The 18,280-nt window shown below is 42.8% G+C and overlaps 1 protein-coding gene and 1 non-coding gene across 2 annotated transcripts in view; one reads left to right on the forward strand and one right to left on the reverse strand.

Annotated features, from left to right (window-relative positions):
• The window catches only part of LOC139368881 (NUAK family SNF1-like kinase 1), a 49,426-nt gene that overhangs the window by 24,743 nt on the left and 6,403 nt on the right, over positions 1 to 18,280 (reverse strand). The window contains exons 2-4 of the mRNA XM_071108341.1: positions 6,214 to 6,334; positions 5,969 to 6,120; positions 2,166 to 2,231 (exon numbers count right to left, since the gene is read on the reverse strand). Of these exons, the coding sequence (XP_070964442.1) occupies positions 2,166 to 2,231; positions 5,969 to 6,120; positions 6,214 to 6,334 (339 nt within the window). The remainder of the gene's footprint in view (positions 1 to 2,165; positions 2,232 to 5,968; positions 6,121 to 6,213; positions 6,335 to 18,280) is intronic.
• trnag-gcc (transfer RNA glycine (anticodon GCC)) lies at positions 1,936 to 2,006 on the forward strand. The gene has a single exon. It is a non-coding gene; the product is annotated as a tRNA-Gly (tRNA).

Consider the following 18,280-nt stretch of genomic DNA (forward strand, 5'->3'; position numbering starts at 1 on the left):
GGTCATAAAGCAGAGCCCGCCACCCTTGCTCTTGCCAGAGAGCCCGCTTCCTATCCCCCCCCAAAAAACTGTAAAACCCGCTGGTTGTATATAATCTGTCTGGATGTCAGAGGAAAGCCAAGTTTCAGAAAAACAGAGTATGTTGCAGGATCTGATGTCCCTCTGGAAAAAGATCCTCTCTCTGACTTACTCAAGTTTGTTCATTTATGATTGAACATTGGCGAGTAGTATGCTCAGTAATGGAGGATGGGTCGCCTGGCGTCTTAATCTCACTAAGACTGTAGTTGTACTCTACGGTAGGATTCCCAAGCAGCTTGGCTCCTCGCAGAAGAAGCTAGTCCATTGTTCTGCTGTCTCAGGGACTTCGGCGAGGTCGGGTGGACGGTGAGTATCTAGCGTTTCGTATTCCAAAAGTTCTACCTGAATGTATGTAGTAATGCATGAAACAAACAGATTGAGAAAATTAGATCTGCAACGTTTTATCGGAGCTCGAGGCGAGGCGCCCTCTGTCGGTGCCATAACAGCCTCCACTCTTCTGGGAAGGCATTCCTCTAGATGTGGGAACATTGCTGCAGGGACTTGCTTCCATTCATCCATAAGAGCATTAGTGATGTTGGGCAATTAGGCCTGGCATTAGGTGTTCCTATTCATCACAAAGGTATTCGATGGAGTTGAGGTCAGGGCTCTGTGCAGACCAGTCAAGTTCTTCCACTCCCATCTTGACAAAACATTTCTGTATGGACCTCGCTTTGTGCATGGGGGCATTGTCATGCTGAAACAGGAAAAGGCCGGCTAAGGCACTGCATCGCAGTGCTAGAGGCATCACTACAGATCCGGGTTCGATACCGGCCTGTGTCGCAGCCGGCCGCTACCTGGAGACCCATGAGGCGGAGCACATACGGGAGTTGCAGCGATGGGACAAGACAAACTACCAATTGGGGAGAAAAAGGGGTTAAAAAAAAGAAAGAAATAAGTTTTCCTTCAATGGAACTAAGGGGCCCAGCCCGAACCATGAAAAAGTGCCCTAGGCCTAGACCATTAATCCTCCTGCACCAAACTTTACATTTGGCACTATGTATTGAGGCAGGTAGCATTCTCCTGGCATCTGCCAAACACAGATGGTCCGTCAGACTGCCAGAGTCAGAGTCCAATGGTGGCAAGCTTTACGCTGATGCTTGGCATGGTGCATGGTAGCCATATAGTGTATTTTTACATGGTAGTCTACATGTTACATCATTTCTGATAACCTTTCATATGGATTACATTTGTAAACTCATTCATTATGGATAAACCTCTAGAAAAATTATTTTAGATCACTCGGGTATCGCTCAAGTTTATTTTCAAATCCTTGTCATAAACAGGCTCTAGGTGCTAGGCCATGTAAAAACACTACACATTGTACCTACCTAAAACTAGTCTACCATGCAAAAAATACAAGTGATTATAAGACGGGCACTATAAATACATTGTACTACCTATAACTGGTCTATCATGCAACAACAACAAAAAGCTTATTAAAGACGACATCTGTTTTTAATGGTCCTTCGAGCCGAATAGTTAAATACTAATTCAACATTTTGTTTCACTTCACCCTGACTGTTAGAGAAATACTCTGTCCCATAGAATGATATATCAAAGCATTGGTGGTTCAGTAGTAAACTTCTCGTCTGCCATTCGGGAGGCCCGGGTTGATTCCCGGCCAATGTGTGGACTCTTTTGGGGTATAAGCAGGATCTCGCTACACACTTGAATTTAAACTCCTGAAAATACCCAGAAACACAAATCTAAGTGCATGAGCTATATCAACCTATTTTCAAACTACTTCTGTACATTTTTGTCCTATATGTTTCTTTAAACCCCTTCCAATCTTTCTCTCCTATTTTCAACTACTCCCACTGTGTTGTGAGCCCTGGAATAAACTATCATTGCAGCTCAGCATTGGTGGTTCAGTGGTAGAATTCTCGCCTGCCACGCGGGAGGCCCGGGTTCGATTCCCGGCCAATGCAGGCATATCCTTTTAAAATAACTACCCTTTTCACTAACTGGATGACAGGCACAAGGTCTGCACCATAAGCGGGAAAATCTGTAGAATCACATTTTCAATATACCAATAGGAGGGTTTGATTTTAACCAATACATTTTTTAAATTCTTTGTGTGTTCTCACCTTGACGTTCAGGTCCTGGTCTAGTAGAATGTTCTCCAGCTTCAGATCTCGATGGACCACACCATTCTGAAGGAGAGGGAAAGAGACAATCAAGTAAAGTACCACTATTACACACAGATCTTTACACACGCACAGATTCTTCACCCCCTTGATGTTTTTCTAGGAAGACACTGCTGTGTTGATTTAGGAACTAGAGAGCAGATGACATTTACACAAACATGGCCTGAATACATAAGTGGAGGTCCAGTGTGTGTTTGTGTTTTGTGTGTGATATCAATCATTTTGTAACACAGTTGCTGTATAGAGATTCAAGAGAAATAGGGAACAGATGAAGAGTACAAAAGAACAGCTTAAAAGAGGAGAGATGAAAATGTAATTGTCTAATTGACATTGAAAGGTCATTCTCATGATATGAGTGTTTGATTCAATGATTAATCCACGAGCATACAGTACTGGTGAATGGTCAACAGTATACAGTCAGTGTGTGTAAACCTTGTCTGTGTTTGTTAGTCGATTCCTAGTTTGTCTTTCAATTAGCTTTCCTTAATTATTTTGGATTGTTCAGTTATCCCTCCTTCTGTCTTTCATTGTATTATCACAATTAACAATCCAGCTCTATAACAAACCCAACATGTACAGATGAATTCGCTAATGTAGTATAACGATATTGAAGAGAGAAAGAGGGGGTATAAGAGTTTGCTACAGGAAAATATGAATAGCACAGCAGAGGTCAATTCAGGCGAAGAGTGAATGTGAGAGAGCGAATAAGATAAAGAGGAGGGGGGAGGGAGACATGAATAGGGAAAGAGAGAGGTTTATGTGGCGTGTCTTTTAAAAACTTTCATTTTCCCCTGAAGCCTAAATACTTCCTGCTAAAGCTGCATACCTCAGAAGCATTCTAAATAATTCACGCGTTCCGGAACACTCATGTCTATTTTAGAACACTATTTGAGGTCAGACAACTAGAGGATGCAGCATCGAGCTCCAAAGCTAAAAGAGCGAGGGGTCTTTTTTGTTCTTCATTCAAATGTAGTGGTTTGAGATTGGGGGATAATTTAGCCATCTGGTGTTAAGCAGTATCAGCTATGAGCTAGCTCTGGTGTGCACACATGCATGTGGTTTATTCCACTGAAGAGCTTCATCCCAAAACTCTGCCAATAGGTGTTCACTATTTCCTAAGTCTCCTATTTCCTCCATTTCTGCACCAACTAGGAAATTTAGCTTTTTAACTTTTACCACGACACAATTCTATAAACTAAGAAAGTGAAATGTCCGAATAATAGTAAAGAAGGATTTATTTCAGATTTGATTTCTTTCATCACATTCCCAGTGGGTCAGAAGTTTAAATACACACAATTAGTATTTGGTAGCATTGCCTTTAAATTGTTAAACTTGGGTCAAACGTTTCAGGTAGCCTTCCACAAGCTTCCCACAATAATTTTGAATTTTGGCCCATTCCTCCTGACAGAGCTGGTGTAACTGAGTCAGGTTTGTAGGCCTCCTTGCTCGCACACGCTTTTTCAGTTCTGCCCACAAATGTTCTATAGGATTGAGGGCAGGGCTTTGTGATGGCCACTCAAATACCTAGACTTTGTTGTCCTTTAGCCATTTTGCCACAACTTTGGAAGTATGCTTGGGGTCATTGTTCATTTGGAAGACCCATTTGCGACCAAGCTTTAACTTCCTGACTGTGGTCTTGAGATGTTGCTTCAATATAGCCACATAATTTCCCTGCCTCATGATGCCATCTATTTTGTGAAGTGCACCAGTCCCTCCTGCAGCAGAACACCCCCACAACATGATGCTGCCACCCCCATGCATCACGGTTGGGATGGTGTTCTTCAGCTTGCAAGCCTCCCCCTTTTCCTCCAAACACATTCAATGGTCATTATGGCCAAACAGTTATATTTTTCTTTCATCAGACCAGAGGACATTTCTCCAAAAAGTACGATCTTTGTCCCCATGTGCAGTTGCAAACTGTAGTATGGCTTTTTTTATGGCGGTTTTGGAGCAGCGGCTTCTTCCTTGCTGAGCGGCCTTTCAGGTTATATCGATATAGGACTCATTTCAATGTGGATATAGATATTTTTGTACCGGTTTCCTCCAGCATCTTCACAAGGTCCTTCCTGTTGTTCTGGGATTGATTTGCAATTTTTGCATCAAAGTACGTTCATCTCTAGGAGACAGAAGGTGTCTCCTTCCTGAGCGGTATGTCGGTGTGGTCCCATGATGTTTATACTTGCGTACTATTGTTTGTACAGATGAACGTGGTACCTTCAGGCGTTAGGGAATTGCTCCCAAGGATGAACCATACTTGTGAAGGTCTTGGCTGATTTCTTTTGATTTTCCCATGATGTCAAGCAAAGAGGCACTGAGTTTGAAGGTAGGCCTTGAAATACATCCACAGTACACCTCCAATTGACTCAAATTATGTCAATTAGCCTATCAGAAGCTTCTAAAGCCATGACATCATTTTCTGGAATTTTCCAAGCTGTTTAAATGCAGAGTCAATTTAGTGTATGTAAACTTCTGACCCTCTGGAATTGTGATACAGTGAGTTTTAAGTGAAATAATCTGTCTGTAAACAATTGTTGGAAAAATGATTTGTGTCATGCAGAAAGTAGATGTCCTAACCGACTTGCCAAAACTATAGTTTGTTAACAAGAAATTTGTGGAGTGGTTGAAAAACAAGTTTTAATGACTCCAACCTAAGTGTATGTAAACGTCTGACTTCAACTGTAATTCTCCTTTGACCCACAAGGTTTTCCTCTGGTATTAGGAGTAGGATTTTGTGGGTTTAGCTGTGCAATGTTTGCCTGTTGCTTCATTTCACACCCTGAGAAGAGAAACTGCCGTGATCAGGATTTTTTGGGATTAGCTCACAGGTGGCTGGTGTCACCTTAACTGGGGAGGACAAGCTCATTGTATTGGCTGGAACAGAATTAATGGTATCAAACACATGGTTTACAAATGTTTTAGTATCACTCCATTCACTCTATTTCAGCCATTATTATGAGCCGTCCTCCCCTCACCAGCCTCCTGTGGCTTAGCAGTACCATGTTTGCCTGTTGCTCCGTTTTACACTAAGTGGGTTAATTGCAACCAACATTGAGCACTGCCTCAACATGAGGTGAACTCTCGTTAAACCATAAATATGTGCTAAAATCACCCGCCGCACACCTGATTTCAAGTTTTCATAACAATCGGAAATCTGTATTTTTGGAACCGTGAGTTTTGTGATCCATTGCACCACTACTGTCTAGCAATGATTAATAACCAGCTTGACAGAGCTTGAAGAGTTTTAAAAATAATAAATGGGTAAATATTGTGCAGTCCAGGTGTGCAGAGCTCTAAGAGACTTACCCAGAAAGACAGCTGTAATTGCTGCTAAAGGTGATTCTAACATGTATTGACTCTGGGTTGAATACTTAGCCAATAGCTAATCAAGATATATTAGTGTTTTATTTTACATTATAAATAAATAAAAAATTATAATCTTCGACCTTGACAGAGTATTTTGTGTAGATCGTTGAAAAAAAATGACATTTTAATTTGAATCATACTTTGTAACAAAATGTGGAAAAAGTAAATGGGGCCTGAATACTTTCTTAATTAAGGCACTGTAACTGTATAAAGTATTCCCCCCATCACTACTGAAAAGAGAAACTGCAGCACACGCGGATATAGGATTCATCACATTATTTAGCAAATAATTATGCTAATTGAAATACAATGATTGCGTGTGCGTGCGAACGCTCATGCATTTCTGTGTGAGCCTGTGCAGCATGCATGTGTGTGTTTACCGTGTGGCAGTAGTGCACGGCGGAGGTGATTTGTCTGAAGATGTCTCTGGCCTCTGTCTCCACCAGTCTCCTCCTCTCATTGACGTAGTCATACAACTCCCCCCTGCTGGCATACTCCATCACTATCACTATCTTATCACGACTCTCAAACACTACACAGGGAGAGCACAGAGAAAGGTTACATTGTGTGTGTACGTATGCGTGTTTTCCTTTCAGTGTGTGTGTGCGTGTGTGTGTATTCTCACCCTCGTGGAAGCGTATGATGTAGGGGTGTTTGAGGGCGGAGGTGATTTCTATCTCTCTCTGGATATGAACTCTGTCCAGATCATCAGTGATGCTCTCCTTACGAATCGACTTGATGGCCACCTGAGAACACACAACACCAGACACACACACAGCGTTAGACTTCATTACGGTTACACACACCTCCGAGCTACAAACACAGCACACAGACAGACACACTTAAGAATGTTAATGGCACAGGCACACACACAAACGATACAATGCTAGACATTGCTAGGTGACGCACATCTGCACAAACAAAGTTCATTCATAGTCAATATGATGATGCTCATAAATCAATGAACACAGTGTCACTGGGTAACGTTGGCAACCTCTTTTCTTCTGGTCTATAGAGTAGTCTTTCTTCTATCTGGTTTATAGCGTAGGCTAAAAATCACATACTGTGAGCTAGTGATGGGTGAAAAAAAATCGATAGTTACATATCGGGATATTATTTTTGACAATATATTGTATAGTTTTGACAATATTGCAATATTATTTTTGCGCTAGTTGGCTATACATGCACCAAAACTCCAGTATGTTTCCTTCATAGCTTGTTCTTCATCTTCTTTTTAAACAGGGAGCCAATTTGTTTTCAGCACTTATTTCAATGACTAATCAAAACTCGTTTTCTCATGGCTCTCTTTTCCCTCTGCAACAGACATGGTGAGTGAGCAATTTGATGGAAACAGCGAATTGCAATAAAATCACAGTATCGAATCGCAATACATATAGCATCGTGAGAATCGCAATACATATTGTATCGGCACCTAAGTACCGTGATAATATCGTATCGAGGTCCCTGGAAATTCCCAGCCTTACCATGATCCAGGCGTAACCATGGTGATACTTTATTTGTCCCTGTTGTTCGTCTGTCCAGGGTTTGGTCCCAGCAACAAGAGATTCCTGACTAGTTAAATCCCCGGCCAACACTTAATTCATTCACTCTTCCTTATCTCGTTCAAACTTAATTTGCCTCGTTAAGGAAGACAGGCAAACACTGACAATCACACAATTCACAAGTTTGCAAACACAGAAGTCCCTGGGTAGAGGTGATACTTGGGGTTTAGGGCAGAGGCTGCAGTGTTCACACACTGTTCACTTAATCTCACACACACTCAACCCCCAAAACCCCTGGCACACACACACACCCCTGAAAATGTTTTGTGTGAAGCTTCAACCTGATACGTAAGAGTTATTCAACCCTGTGGCATTATATCAACCACTAGGGTTCTCAAAGCTAGCACTCTCTCGCTCTCTGAGGACCACTGTTCTTCCAGTTGGGTCACAGTTCTAGAATTCTCAGCTGCCGGAAAGAACTCTGGGACATCAGAAGATGGTATTCACACGCTCTCTGGGCCAACACAGTTACAAAACACACACATATCCACACACACTCCAGGGACTCTCTGACTTAGATACTCATGCTTGCTTGATCAGCCACCAGAGATCAATGTCTTGTAAACTGTGTGGACGTGCTAGCAGGGTAATGTCCCACTAGAGAGAACAATGATGTAACCACACCTCGGAGTTTCCCTACAGACTCCACGTCTCATCTGATCATGTAGGGGATTGTATGTGTGAGTGTGAGTGTGAGTGTGAGTGTGAGTGTGAGTGTGAGTGTGAGTGTGAGTGTGAGAGAGAGTGAGAGAGAGAGAGAGAGAGAGAGAGAGAGAGAGAGAGAGAGAGAGAGAATGCATGTGTGTGAGCGCATGCCTGTGTTCATTGAACTATTAGTCAAAGTATCTGAATGACCTCTAAAAATATGTGGATCATTTCAATCATTTGTTTGTGTAAAATACTGAAGGCTGATCCGGGAGGACCATGAATAACAGGTATTACTAGATAGATACATGTGCCAGAGTATATGGTTCAGCCACCACAGCTCTGTCGGGTATGGAACGCCATTTGGGTCTTATACACGTCTTATACACGTCAATTAACGCTATCTGACATGTAAAATAAGCTTGACCCGAATATGACTGTACGTCACATAATAATTTAACACGCTCATATATTTTTACATAGTTTTACACATTGATGACACTATAACTCGTATTCCATGTCACAACGATTCACCCATACGTATGCTATGATGCTGGTAAAGGTTTTTGTCTGGCGCCCGTGCCGCTGCCGGATGAGCGCAGACACACTTCCCCAAGCTCTGGACAGTGCTGGTCGTAAAAAAAGCTAGCTAGCTGATGGATGCACACAATGTTCTTCCCCAAAAACATAGCAAAACGACATAACCTAGCTAGCTAACTACCGAGCTAAGTGTCGTCATCTAAAATACCCATACATTTATAAGACAGTTTTTATTTGATTAATGGTGGTCGATGTGGGTCCGACCATAGCTAGCCACAATAAGGATTAGCCACAATAGTGGAATTTGAGGTTTGCCTTCAAAATGAAAGTCATGCAAATAATACATATAGTGAAATCATGCCATAATGGAACAACAGATCATGCGAAACGAGGTTGGAATGTTCTTATATAAATTCAACAAAAGACAATACTTTGTTAATTTGACAAAGATCTGTTGAAATCACATTGGATGTATTAGACTTTAGAATTTAATTGGGGACATACTTATTTCACTGTACAGCCTTACCTATAGATTGTGGATCAATGACATGGGGTATCAGTCTACTCAGTGACAGCCAGAGAACATTCGCGTCGTAGCTCTTATTGCGGGACTCTGAAACAACTGTGAATTGAGCCACATTTATTGTACCAGTCAACCTACGTGAATTGAACACTATTCCAGAGGAAAAACTGTACAAAGTGGATGTTTTTGAGCCTAATAACTCTTGAGGAGGACTTTGGGGAAAAAAAGCACTTGGGTACTGAGTAGGCTGATATCCCATTTCATTGATCCCAAATCTTTAGGTAAGGCTGTACACTGCAATATGAATGTCAATATGCACAATAGCGTGACTGGGGAGGTGATTTCCCACAGTCAAAGTCCCGCAATAAGAGCTACGACGCTAATATTTCCGTAAACTCTTCACAGCGATTACAGCCTCGAGTCGTCTTGGGTATGATGTTACAAGCTTGGCACACCTGTATTTGGGGAGTTTCTCCCAAATAGAATCTTCTTTTCATGGTATGAGAGTACTTTAGGTGCCTTTTGGCAAACTCCAAGCGGGCTGTCATGTGCCTTTTACTGAGGAGTGGCTTCCGTCTGGCTACAGAAATATACCATAAAGGCCTGATTGGTGGAGTGCTGCAGAGGTGGTTGTCCTTCTTGAAGGTCCTCCCATCTCCACAGAGGAACTCTGGAGCTCTGCCAGAGTGACCATTGGCTTCTTGGTCACCTCCCTGAACATGGCCCTTCTCCCCCGATGGCTCAGTTTGGCCAGGCGGCCAGCTCTAGGAAGTCTTGGTGGTTCCAAACATCTTCCCTTTAAGAATGATGGAGGCCACTGTGTTCTTGTGGATCTTCAATGCTGCAGACATTTTTTGGTACCCTTCCCCAGATCTGTGCCTCGACACAATCCTGTCTCGGAGCTCTACGGACAATTCCTTTGACCTCTGACATGCACTGTCAACTGTGGGACCTTATATAGACAGATGTGTGCCTTTCCAAATCATGTCCAATCAATTGAATTTACCACAGGTGGACTCCAATCAAGTTGTAGAAACATCAAGGATGATCAATGGAAACAGGATGCATCTGAGTCTCATAGCGATGGGTCTGAATCATTATGTAAATAAGTTTTTTCGTTTTTATAAATTAGCAACAATTCTGAAAAACTGTTTTCGCTTTGTCATTATGGGGTATTGTGTGTAGATTGACGAGGATTTTTATTTTATTTAATCCATTTTAGAATAAGACTGTAACGTAACAAAATGTGGAAAAAGTCCATGGGTCTGAATACTTTCCAAATGCACTGTAAAAGGTAAATGCAGTGCCTTGCGAAAGTATTCGGCCCCCTTGAACTTTGCAACCTTTTGCCACATTTCAGGCTTCAAACATAAAGATATAAAACTGTATTTTTTTTGTGAAGAATCAACAACAAGTGGGACACAATCATGAAGTGGAACGACATTTATTGGATATTTCAAACTTTTTTAACAAATCAAAAACTGAAAAATTGGGCGTGCAAAATTATTCAGCCCCCTTAAGTTAATACTTTGTAGCGCCACCTTTTGCTGCGATTACAGCTGTAAGTCGCTTCGGGTATGTCTCTATCAGTTTTGCACATCGAGAGACTGACATTTTTTCCCATTCCTCCTTGCAAAACAGCTCGAGCTCAGTGAGGTTGGATGGAGAGCATTTGTGAACAGCAGTTTTCAGTTCTTTCCACAGATTCTCGATTGGATTCAGGTCTGGACTTTGACTTGGCCATTCTAACACCTGGATATGTTTATTTTTCAACCATTCCATTGTAGATTTTGCTTTATGTTTTGAATCATTGTCTTGTTGGATGACAAATCTCCGTCCCAGTCTCAGGTCTTTTGCAGACTCCATCAGGTTTTCTTCCAGAATGGTCCTGTATTTGGCTCCATCCATCTTCCCTGTCCCTGCTGAAGAAAAGCAGGCCCAAACCATGATGCTGCCACCACCATGTTTGACAGTGGGGATGGTGTGTTCAGCTGTGTTGCTTTTACGCCAAACATAACGTTTTGCATTGTTGGCAAAAAGTTCAATTTTGGTTTCATCTGACCAGAGCACCTTCTTCCACATGTTTGGTGTGTCTCCCAGGTGGCTTGTGGCAAACTTTAAACGACACGTTTTATGGATATCTTTAAGAAATGGCTTTCTTCTTGCCACTCTTCCATAAAGGCCAGATTTGTGCAATATACGACTGATTGTTGTCCTATGGACAGAGTCTCCCACCTCAGCTGTAGATCTCTGCAGTTCATCCAGAGTGATCATGGGCCTCTTGGCTGCATCTCTGATCAGTCTTCTCCTTGTATGAGCTGAAAGTTTAGAGGGACGGCCAGGTCTTGGTAGATTTGCAGTGTTCTGATACTCCTTCCATTTCAATATTATCGCTTGCACAGTGCTCCTTGGGATGTTTAAAGCTTGGGAAATCTTTTTGTATCCAAATCCGGCTTTAAACTTCTTCACAACAGTATCTCGGACCTGCCTGGTGTGTTCCTTGTTCTTCATGATGCTCTCTGCGCTTTTAACGGACCTCTGAGACTATCACAGTGCAGGTGCATTTATACGGAGACTTGATTACACAAAGGTGGATTGTATTTATCATCATTAGTCATTTAGGTCAACATTGGATCATTCAGAGATCCTCACTGAACTTCTGGAGAGAGTTTGCTGCACTGAAAGTAAAGGGGCTGAATAATTTTGCACGCCCAATTTTTCAGTTTTTGATTTGTTAAAAAAGTTTGAAATATCCAATAAATGTCGTTCCACTTCATGATTGTGTCCCACTTGTTGTTGATTCTTTCTCAAAAAAATACAGTTTTATATCTTTATGTTTGAAGCCTGAAATGTGGCAAAAGGTCACAAAGTTCAAGGGGGCCGAATACTTTCGCAAGGCACTGTATGTATAGGAGTGAGGTGATCAGGATATAGGGTAAACAGAGTAGCAGCAGCATAGGCTATATGATGATTGTAAGTGAGTGGCTGTGCGTGTGTTTCGAGTCAATATGAATGTATGTGCATATTATGTGTGTGTGTTGGAGTGTCAGTGTGCATGAGTGTGTACTACAACCCTGTTGATGTGGAAGGGGTTTGTGCCCCCCCCTTTCCGGCACCACACTGCCAGGTCACTGACCTCTCATCGTCGCCAGTGATCAGACCTACCACTGTCTAGTCGTCAGCACACTTGACAATGTTGTTGGTATTGTGCATCACCACGCAGTCGTGGGTGAACAAGGAGTACAGAAGGGGACTAAGCACACATCCCTGTGGGGCCCCCGTGTTGAGGGTCAGCATGGCGGTCAGCCCGTCAGGAAGTCCAGGATCCAGTTGCAAAGAGAGGTGTTCAGTCCCAGGGTTCTAAACTTGGTGACGAGCTTGGAGGAGACAATGGTGTTCAATGCTGAGCTGTAGTGAATGAACAGCATTCTCACATTGGTATTCCTCTTATCTAGGTGGGTGAGGGCAGTGTGGAGTGCAATTGAGATTGAGTCGTCTATGGATCTGTTGGGGCGGTATGCACATTTGAGTGGGTCTAGGATGTCTGGGATGATGAAGTTGATGTGTGCTTCTCAAAGCACTTCATGATCACAGATGTGAGTGCTACAGGCGGGTAGTTATTGTGGCATGAAGCCTTAGAGTTATTGGGGACAGGAATGATGGTGGGGCTTCTTGTACTTGTTCCTGTCCTCAGCCGTAGCCCACATGATCTTGAAAATCAAATCAACACTAGAACCACCTGACCTTTCAGCCTATAAATACCCGCTAGAGAATGTTGAGAATGTTGCCGGGTGTCACATTTAGCATACGCTTCAGATGCATATCAACCTGCAAGGTGCACAAACAAACACCAAGCCTTGACAAATATTGCATAAACAATTGTAAAGCATGAATTGCATGAAGAAATATTAGTGGAAATATACCCATGTAAAAATATAACAACAAATATTTGTTTAGATAGAGTAAAGGACATGTTTTGTATAATTCTACAAAGTCTACAAAGTAGGCCAAAAGCCAATTTCCAACACTTCCAGTCAAATGAGGCATCAACATTCTAACAGTGTAATAAATCCATTTCATATTTCCTATGTGAAGAATAATAATTTGGTTGTGTTTATAAAAGTCGTAAGTAACATAAGATAAGTAACAGACAAACTATTATTTCAAAGAACATGAAAGCATGTTCATTCGTTTATGTTACTCTAGGCCAGTGGTTCCCAAACTTTTCATAGTCCCCCTCTTTTGCACCAGGGTCAAATGTTGTTTTTTGCCATCATTGGTAAGCCTGCCACACACACACACACACACACACACACACACACACACACACACACACAAACATAAGAATGAGAGTGAGTTGTTGTCACAACCCAGCTCGTGGGAAGTGAAAAAGACCTCTTATAGGACCAGGGCACAAATAATAATCAATTTTGCTCTTTATTTTATTTTATTTTATCTTACATATAAAACCTTATTTGTTCATTGAAAATTGTGAATAACTTACCACAGGTTAATGAGAAGGGTGTGCTTGAAAGGATGCACATAACTCTGCAATGTTGGGTTGTATTGGAGAGTCTCAGTCTTAAATCATTTTCCACACACAGTCTGTGCCTGTATTTAGTTTTCATGCTAGTGAGGGCCGAGAATCCACTCTCACATACACTACCGTTCAAAAGTTTGGGGTCACTTAGAAGTACTTGTTTTTGAAAGCACCTTTTTTGTCTATTAAAATAACATCAAATTGATCAGAAATGCAGTGTAGATATTGTTAATGTTGTAAATTACTATTGTAGCTGGAAACGGTTGATTTTTAATGGAATATCTACATAGGCGTACAGAGGCCCATTATCAGCAACCATCACTCCTGTGTACCAATGGCACGTTGTGTTAGCTAATCCAAGTTTATCATTTTAAAAGACTAATTGATCATTAGAAAACCCTTTTGCAATTATGTTAGCACAGCTGAAAACTGTTGTGCTAATTAAAGAAGCAATAAAACTGGCCTTCTTTAGACTAGTTGAGTATCTGGAGCATCAGCATTTGTGGGTTCGATTACAGGCTCAAAATGGCCAGAAACAAAGACCTTTCTTCCGAAACTCGTCAGTCTATTCTTGTTCTGAGAAATTAAAGCTATTCCATGTGAGAAATTGCCAAGAAACTGAAGATCTCGTACAACACTGTGTACTACTCCCTTCACAGAACAGCGCAAACTGGCTCTAACCAGAATAGAAAGAGGAGTGGGCGGCCCTGGTGCATAACTGAGCAAGAGGACAAGTACATTAGTGTCTAGTTTGAGAAACAGACGCCTTACAAGTCCTCAACTGGCAGCTTCATTAAATAGTACCCTCAAAACACCGGTCTCAACGTCAACAGTGAAGAGGCGACTCCGGGATGCTGGCCTTCTAGGGATAATGAATCCAGTTGTTTGTGTCATCCGTTTCGGGAAAGTACCTTCATAATTGCGCACCCAACTCACTCAGGTGCTTCGCTATATCACATTTGACATTGTCCGTAAGCTTGAGTTTATTTACACACAAAAAAAATCATACAATGATGGAAAGACCTGTGTGTTGTCCTTGTTAATGCAGACAGAGAAGAGCTTCAAATTCTTAAATCATAGCCTCAATTTTGTCCTGCACATTGAATATAGTTGTGGAGAGTCCCTGTAATCCTAGATTCAGGTCATTCAGGCGAGAAAAAACATCACCCAGATAGGCCAGTAGTGTGAGAAAGTCATCATCATGCAAGCAGTCAGACAAGTGAAAATTATGGTCAGTAAAGAAAACTTTAAGCTCGTCTCTCGATTCTAAACCACGTTTAAATTATTTTGCTCCTTGATAACTAGCACACTTCTGTATGTTGTAAAATAATTACATGGTTGCTGCCAATATAATTTGGATACTGCTTTAAAGCAGCACTAACTTAGCCACACAGTACTTTTAGTAGATTCCCTCCAAAGATCAATACATTTTTAATGTTGTTGAATTCCATTTTAATGTCTGGAATCCGTGAGGGCCCTAATTATCATATTTGGACCCGAATGAGGCTCTCCACTCTACAAGCTCTCACAGTCTCACATCAGAATTAGATGTTCACCCATGTTTCTCAAACGTCAAATTTCAAAGTTATTTAAAATGTCAAATTTCAAAGTCTATAAGGCATTAACTCCAAATTCTTAAGGTTAGACATTAAATCCGAATGGTTAAGGTAAGGGTTATGGTTTGGGATAGGATTAAAACAAAAATATCAGCCTTTGAAATCAGAGGCATATGCTTATGCCCATCCGCCATCCCCATCCACAATGCCTTAGCAAAACCAAAACCTATTTGAAGGTAACAGCGCTCACTGTTGCCCCCCTAGGATCATGTCACCTCCACCTTACCTGCCACCCTAGACCTACTTCAGTTTGCATACCGCCCCAACAGGTCCACAGACGATGCAATCGCCATCACAATGCCCTATCTGGACAAGAGGAATACCTACGTAAGAATGCTGCTCATTGATTACAGCTCAGCAATCAACACCATAGTACCCTCCAAGCTCATCATTAAGCTTGAGGCCCTGGGTATCAACCCCGCTCTGCGCAACTGGGTCCTTGACTTCCTGACTGGCCGCCCCCAGGTGGTGAAGGTAGGAAACAACATCTCCACTTCGCTGATCCTCAACACTGGGGCCCCACAAGGGTGCGTGCTCAGCCCCCTCCTGTACTCCCTGTTCACCAATGACTGCGTGGCCATGCACGCCGCCAACTCAATTATCAAGTTTACAGACAACACAACAGTAGTGAGCTTGATTACCAACAACGACAAGAGGGCACTCTGAGTGTGGTGTCAGGAAAACAACCTCTCACTCAACGTCAACAAAACAAAAGGAGATGATCGTGGACTTCAGGAAACAGCAGAGAGAGTACCCCCCCCTATCCACATCGACGGGACAGTAGAGGAGGTGGAAAGTTAAGGAGGTAGAGGAGGTGGAAAGTTAAGTTCCTCGGCGTGGGTCATTCTCATGAAACCATTAAAATACCATGGCAGTAATGATTTTAAATAGAAAACATCATAATGCATATATGATATGCATATATGATGAACAGAGAGAAGCAGTAGGGTAAAAGAGGGGTTGGCGGGTGGTGGGTGGTGGGACACAATGCAGATAGCCCGGTTAGGCAATGTGCAGGAGCACTGGTTGGTCGGCCCAATTGAGGTAGTATGTCATTGAATGTATACTTAAAGTGACTATGCATATATGATAAACAGAGAGTAGCAGCAGCGTAAAAAGAGGGGTTGGGGGGGGCACACAATGCAAATAGTCCGGGTAGCCATTTTATTACCTGTTCAGGAGTCTTATGGCTTGGCTTGGGAGTAAAAACTGTTGAGAAGCCTTTTTGTCCTAAACTTGGCACTCCGGTACCACTTGCCATGCGGTAGTAGAGAGAATGTATACAGAGAAGAGAGTCGGCCCGAGAATTGAACACTGGGGTAACCCCATAGACTGCCAGAGATCTGGAAAACGGGCCCTCCGATTTGACACACTGAACTCCGTCTGAAAAGTAGTTGGTGCGAGGCCATCATTTGAGAAACCAAGGCTGTTGAGTCTGCCGATAAGAATGTGGTGATTGACAGAAACGAAAGCCTTGGCCAGGTCGATGAATACAGCTGCATAGTATTGTCTCTTATCGATGGCGGTTATTATATTGTTTAGGACCTTGAACGTGGCTGAGGTGTACCCATGACCAGCTCAGAAACCAGATTGCATAGCAGAGAAGGTACGGTGGGATTTGAAATGGTCGGTGATCTGTTTGTTAACTCTGCTTTCAAAGACCTTAGAAAGGCAGGGTAGGAGAGATATAGGTCCGTAGCAGTTTGGGTCTAGAGCATCTCCCCCTTTGAGGAAGGGGATGACTGCGGCAGCTTTCCAATCTTTGAGGATCTCAGACGATACGAAAGAGAGGTTGAACAAGCTAGTAATAGGGGTTGCAACAATTTCGGATGATCATTTTAGATTTACTTTTGTAAATCACTTTTCCTAAAATAAATAATCTCAGCGAGTAGATTGATGGGCCCTTCTTTTGCTCTGGACAGCCCGCGTGTGGAAAACACTGCTATAAGAACGCATTATGACTCTGTTTTTACTTGTAAATCATCCTTTCCATCCATACATACCTAGTGGGGGAGAAGGAGCAGAGGAGGGGGGTGAAGGATGGTGGGGGAGAAGGGGGCAGTGGGCAGAGGAGTGGGGTGAAGGATGGTGGGGGAGAAGGGGGCAGTGGGCAGAGGAGGGGGGTGAAGGGGGCAGTGGGCAGAGGAGGGGGGTGAAGGATGGTGGGGGAGAAGGGAGGGGGGTGAAGGATGGTGGGGGAGAAGGGGGCAGTGGGCAGGGGGCAGTGGGCAAGGGGGCAGTGGGCAGGAGGGTGGTGAACCACAACCTCAACACCACAATGGGACAGACAACACAGGACCCACCAACCCAACAGACCCCCCCCCCCCCCCCCCCCCATCACCTCCCCAAAATCCCCCAATTCCACTAACGGTCCGTATGAAGCCAAACGGAGCTGCTGCTCATGTTGGTATCTGCACTGATGGCGCAAAAGCCATGACAGGGAGACATAGTGCAGTGGTAACGCGTGTGCCAGCAGTTGCTCCCGACACCACTTGAACACACTACACTGCAGCATCCACTGAGAGGCTCTTGCTGCCAAGGGAAAGCCTGACAGCTTGAAAGACATTTTGGACACTACAGTGAAAATTGTTAACTTTGTTAAAGCAAGGCCCCTGAACTCTCATGTATTTTCTACACTATGCAATGATATGGGCAGCGACTATGTAACGCTTTTACAACATACAGAAGTGTGCTGGTTATCAAGGGGAAAAGTATTGACACGTTTTTTTGAATTGAGAGACGAGCTTAAAGTTTTCTTTTTTGACGATCATTTTCACTTGTCTGACTGCTTGCATGATGACGAGTTTCTCACACGACTGGCCCTTCTGGGTGATGTTTTTAATCACCAGAATGATCTGAATCTAGGATTACATGGACTCTCTGCAACTATATTCAATGTGTGGGACAAAATTGAGGCTATGATTAAGAAGTTGGAGCTCTTCTCTGTCTGCATTAACAACGACAACACACAGGTCTTTCCATCATTGTATGATTTTTTGTGTGCAAATGAACTCAAGCTTACGGACAATGTCAAATGCGACATAGCGAAGCACCTGAGTGAGATGGGTGCACAATTATGCAGGTACTTTCCCTAAACAGATGACACAAACAACTGGATTCGTTATCCCTTTCATGCCCTGCCTTCAGTCCACTTACCGTGGATTTACAAATTTAATCAGAAGCCATTGCCAGATTTCTGGATTGAGCTGTGCTCAGTGTATCCTGCCTTGGCAAATCGCGCTGTTAAGACACTGATGCCCTTTGCA

The sequence above is a fragment of the Oncorhynchus clarkii genome, chromosome 16, assembly GCF_045791955.1.
Source record: "Oncorhynchus clarkii lewisi isolate Uvic-CL-2024 chromosome 16, UVic_Ocla_1.0, whole genome shotgun sequence".
NCBI lineage: Eukaryota > Metazoa > Chordata > Actinopteri > Salmoniformes > Salmonidae > Oncorhynchus > Oncorhynchus clarkii.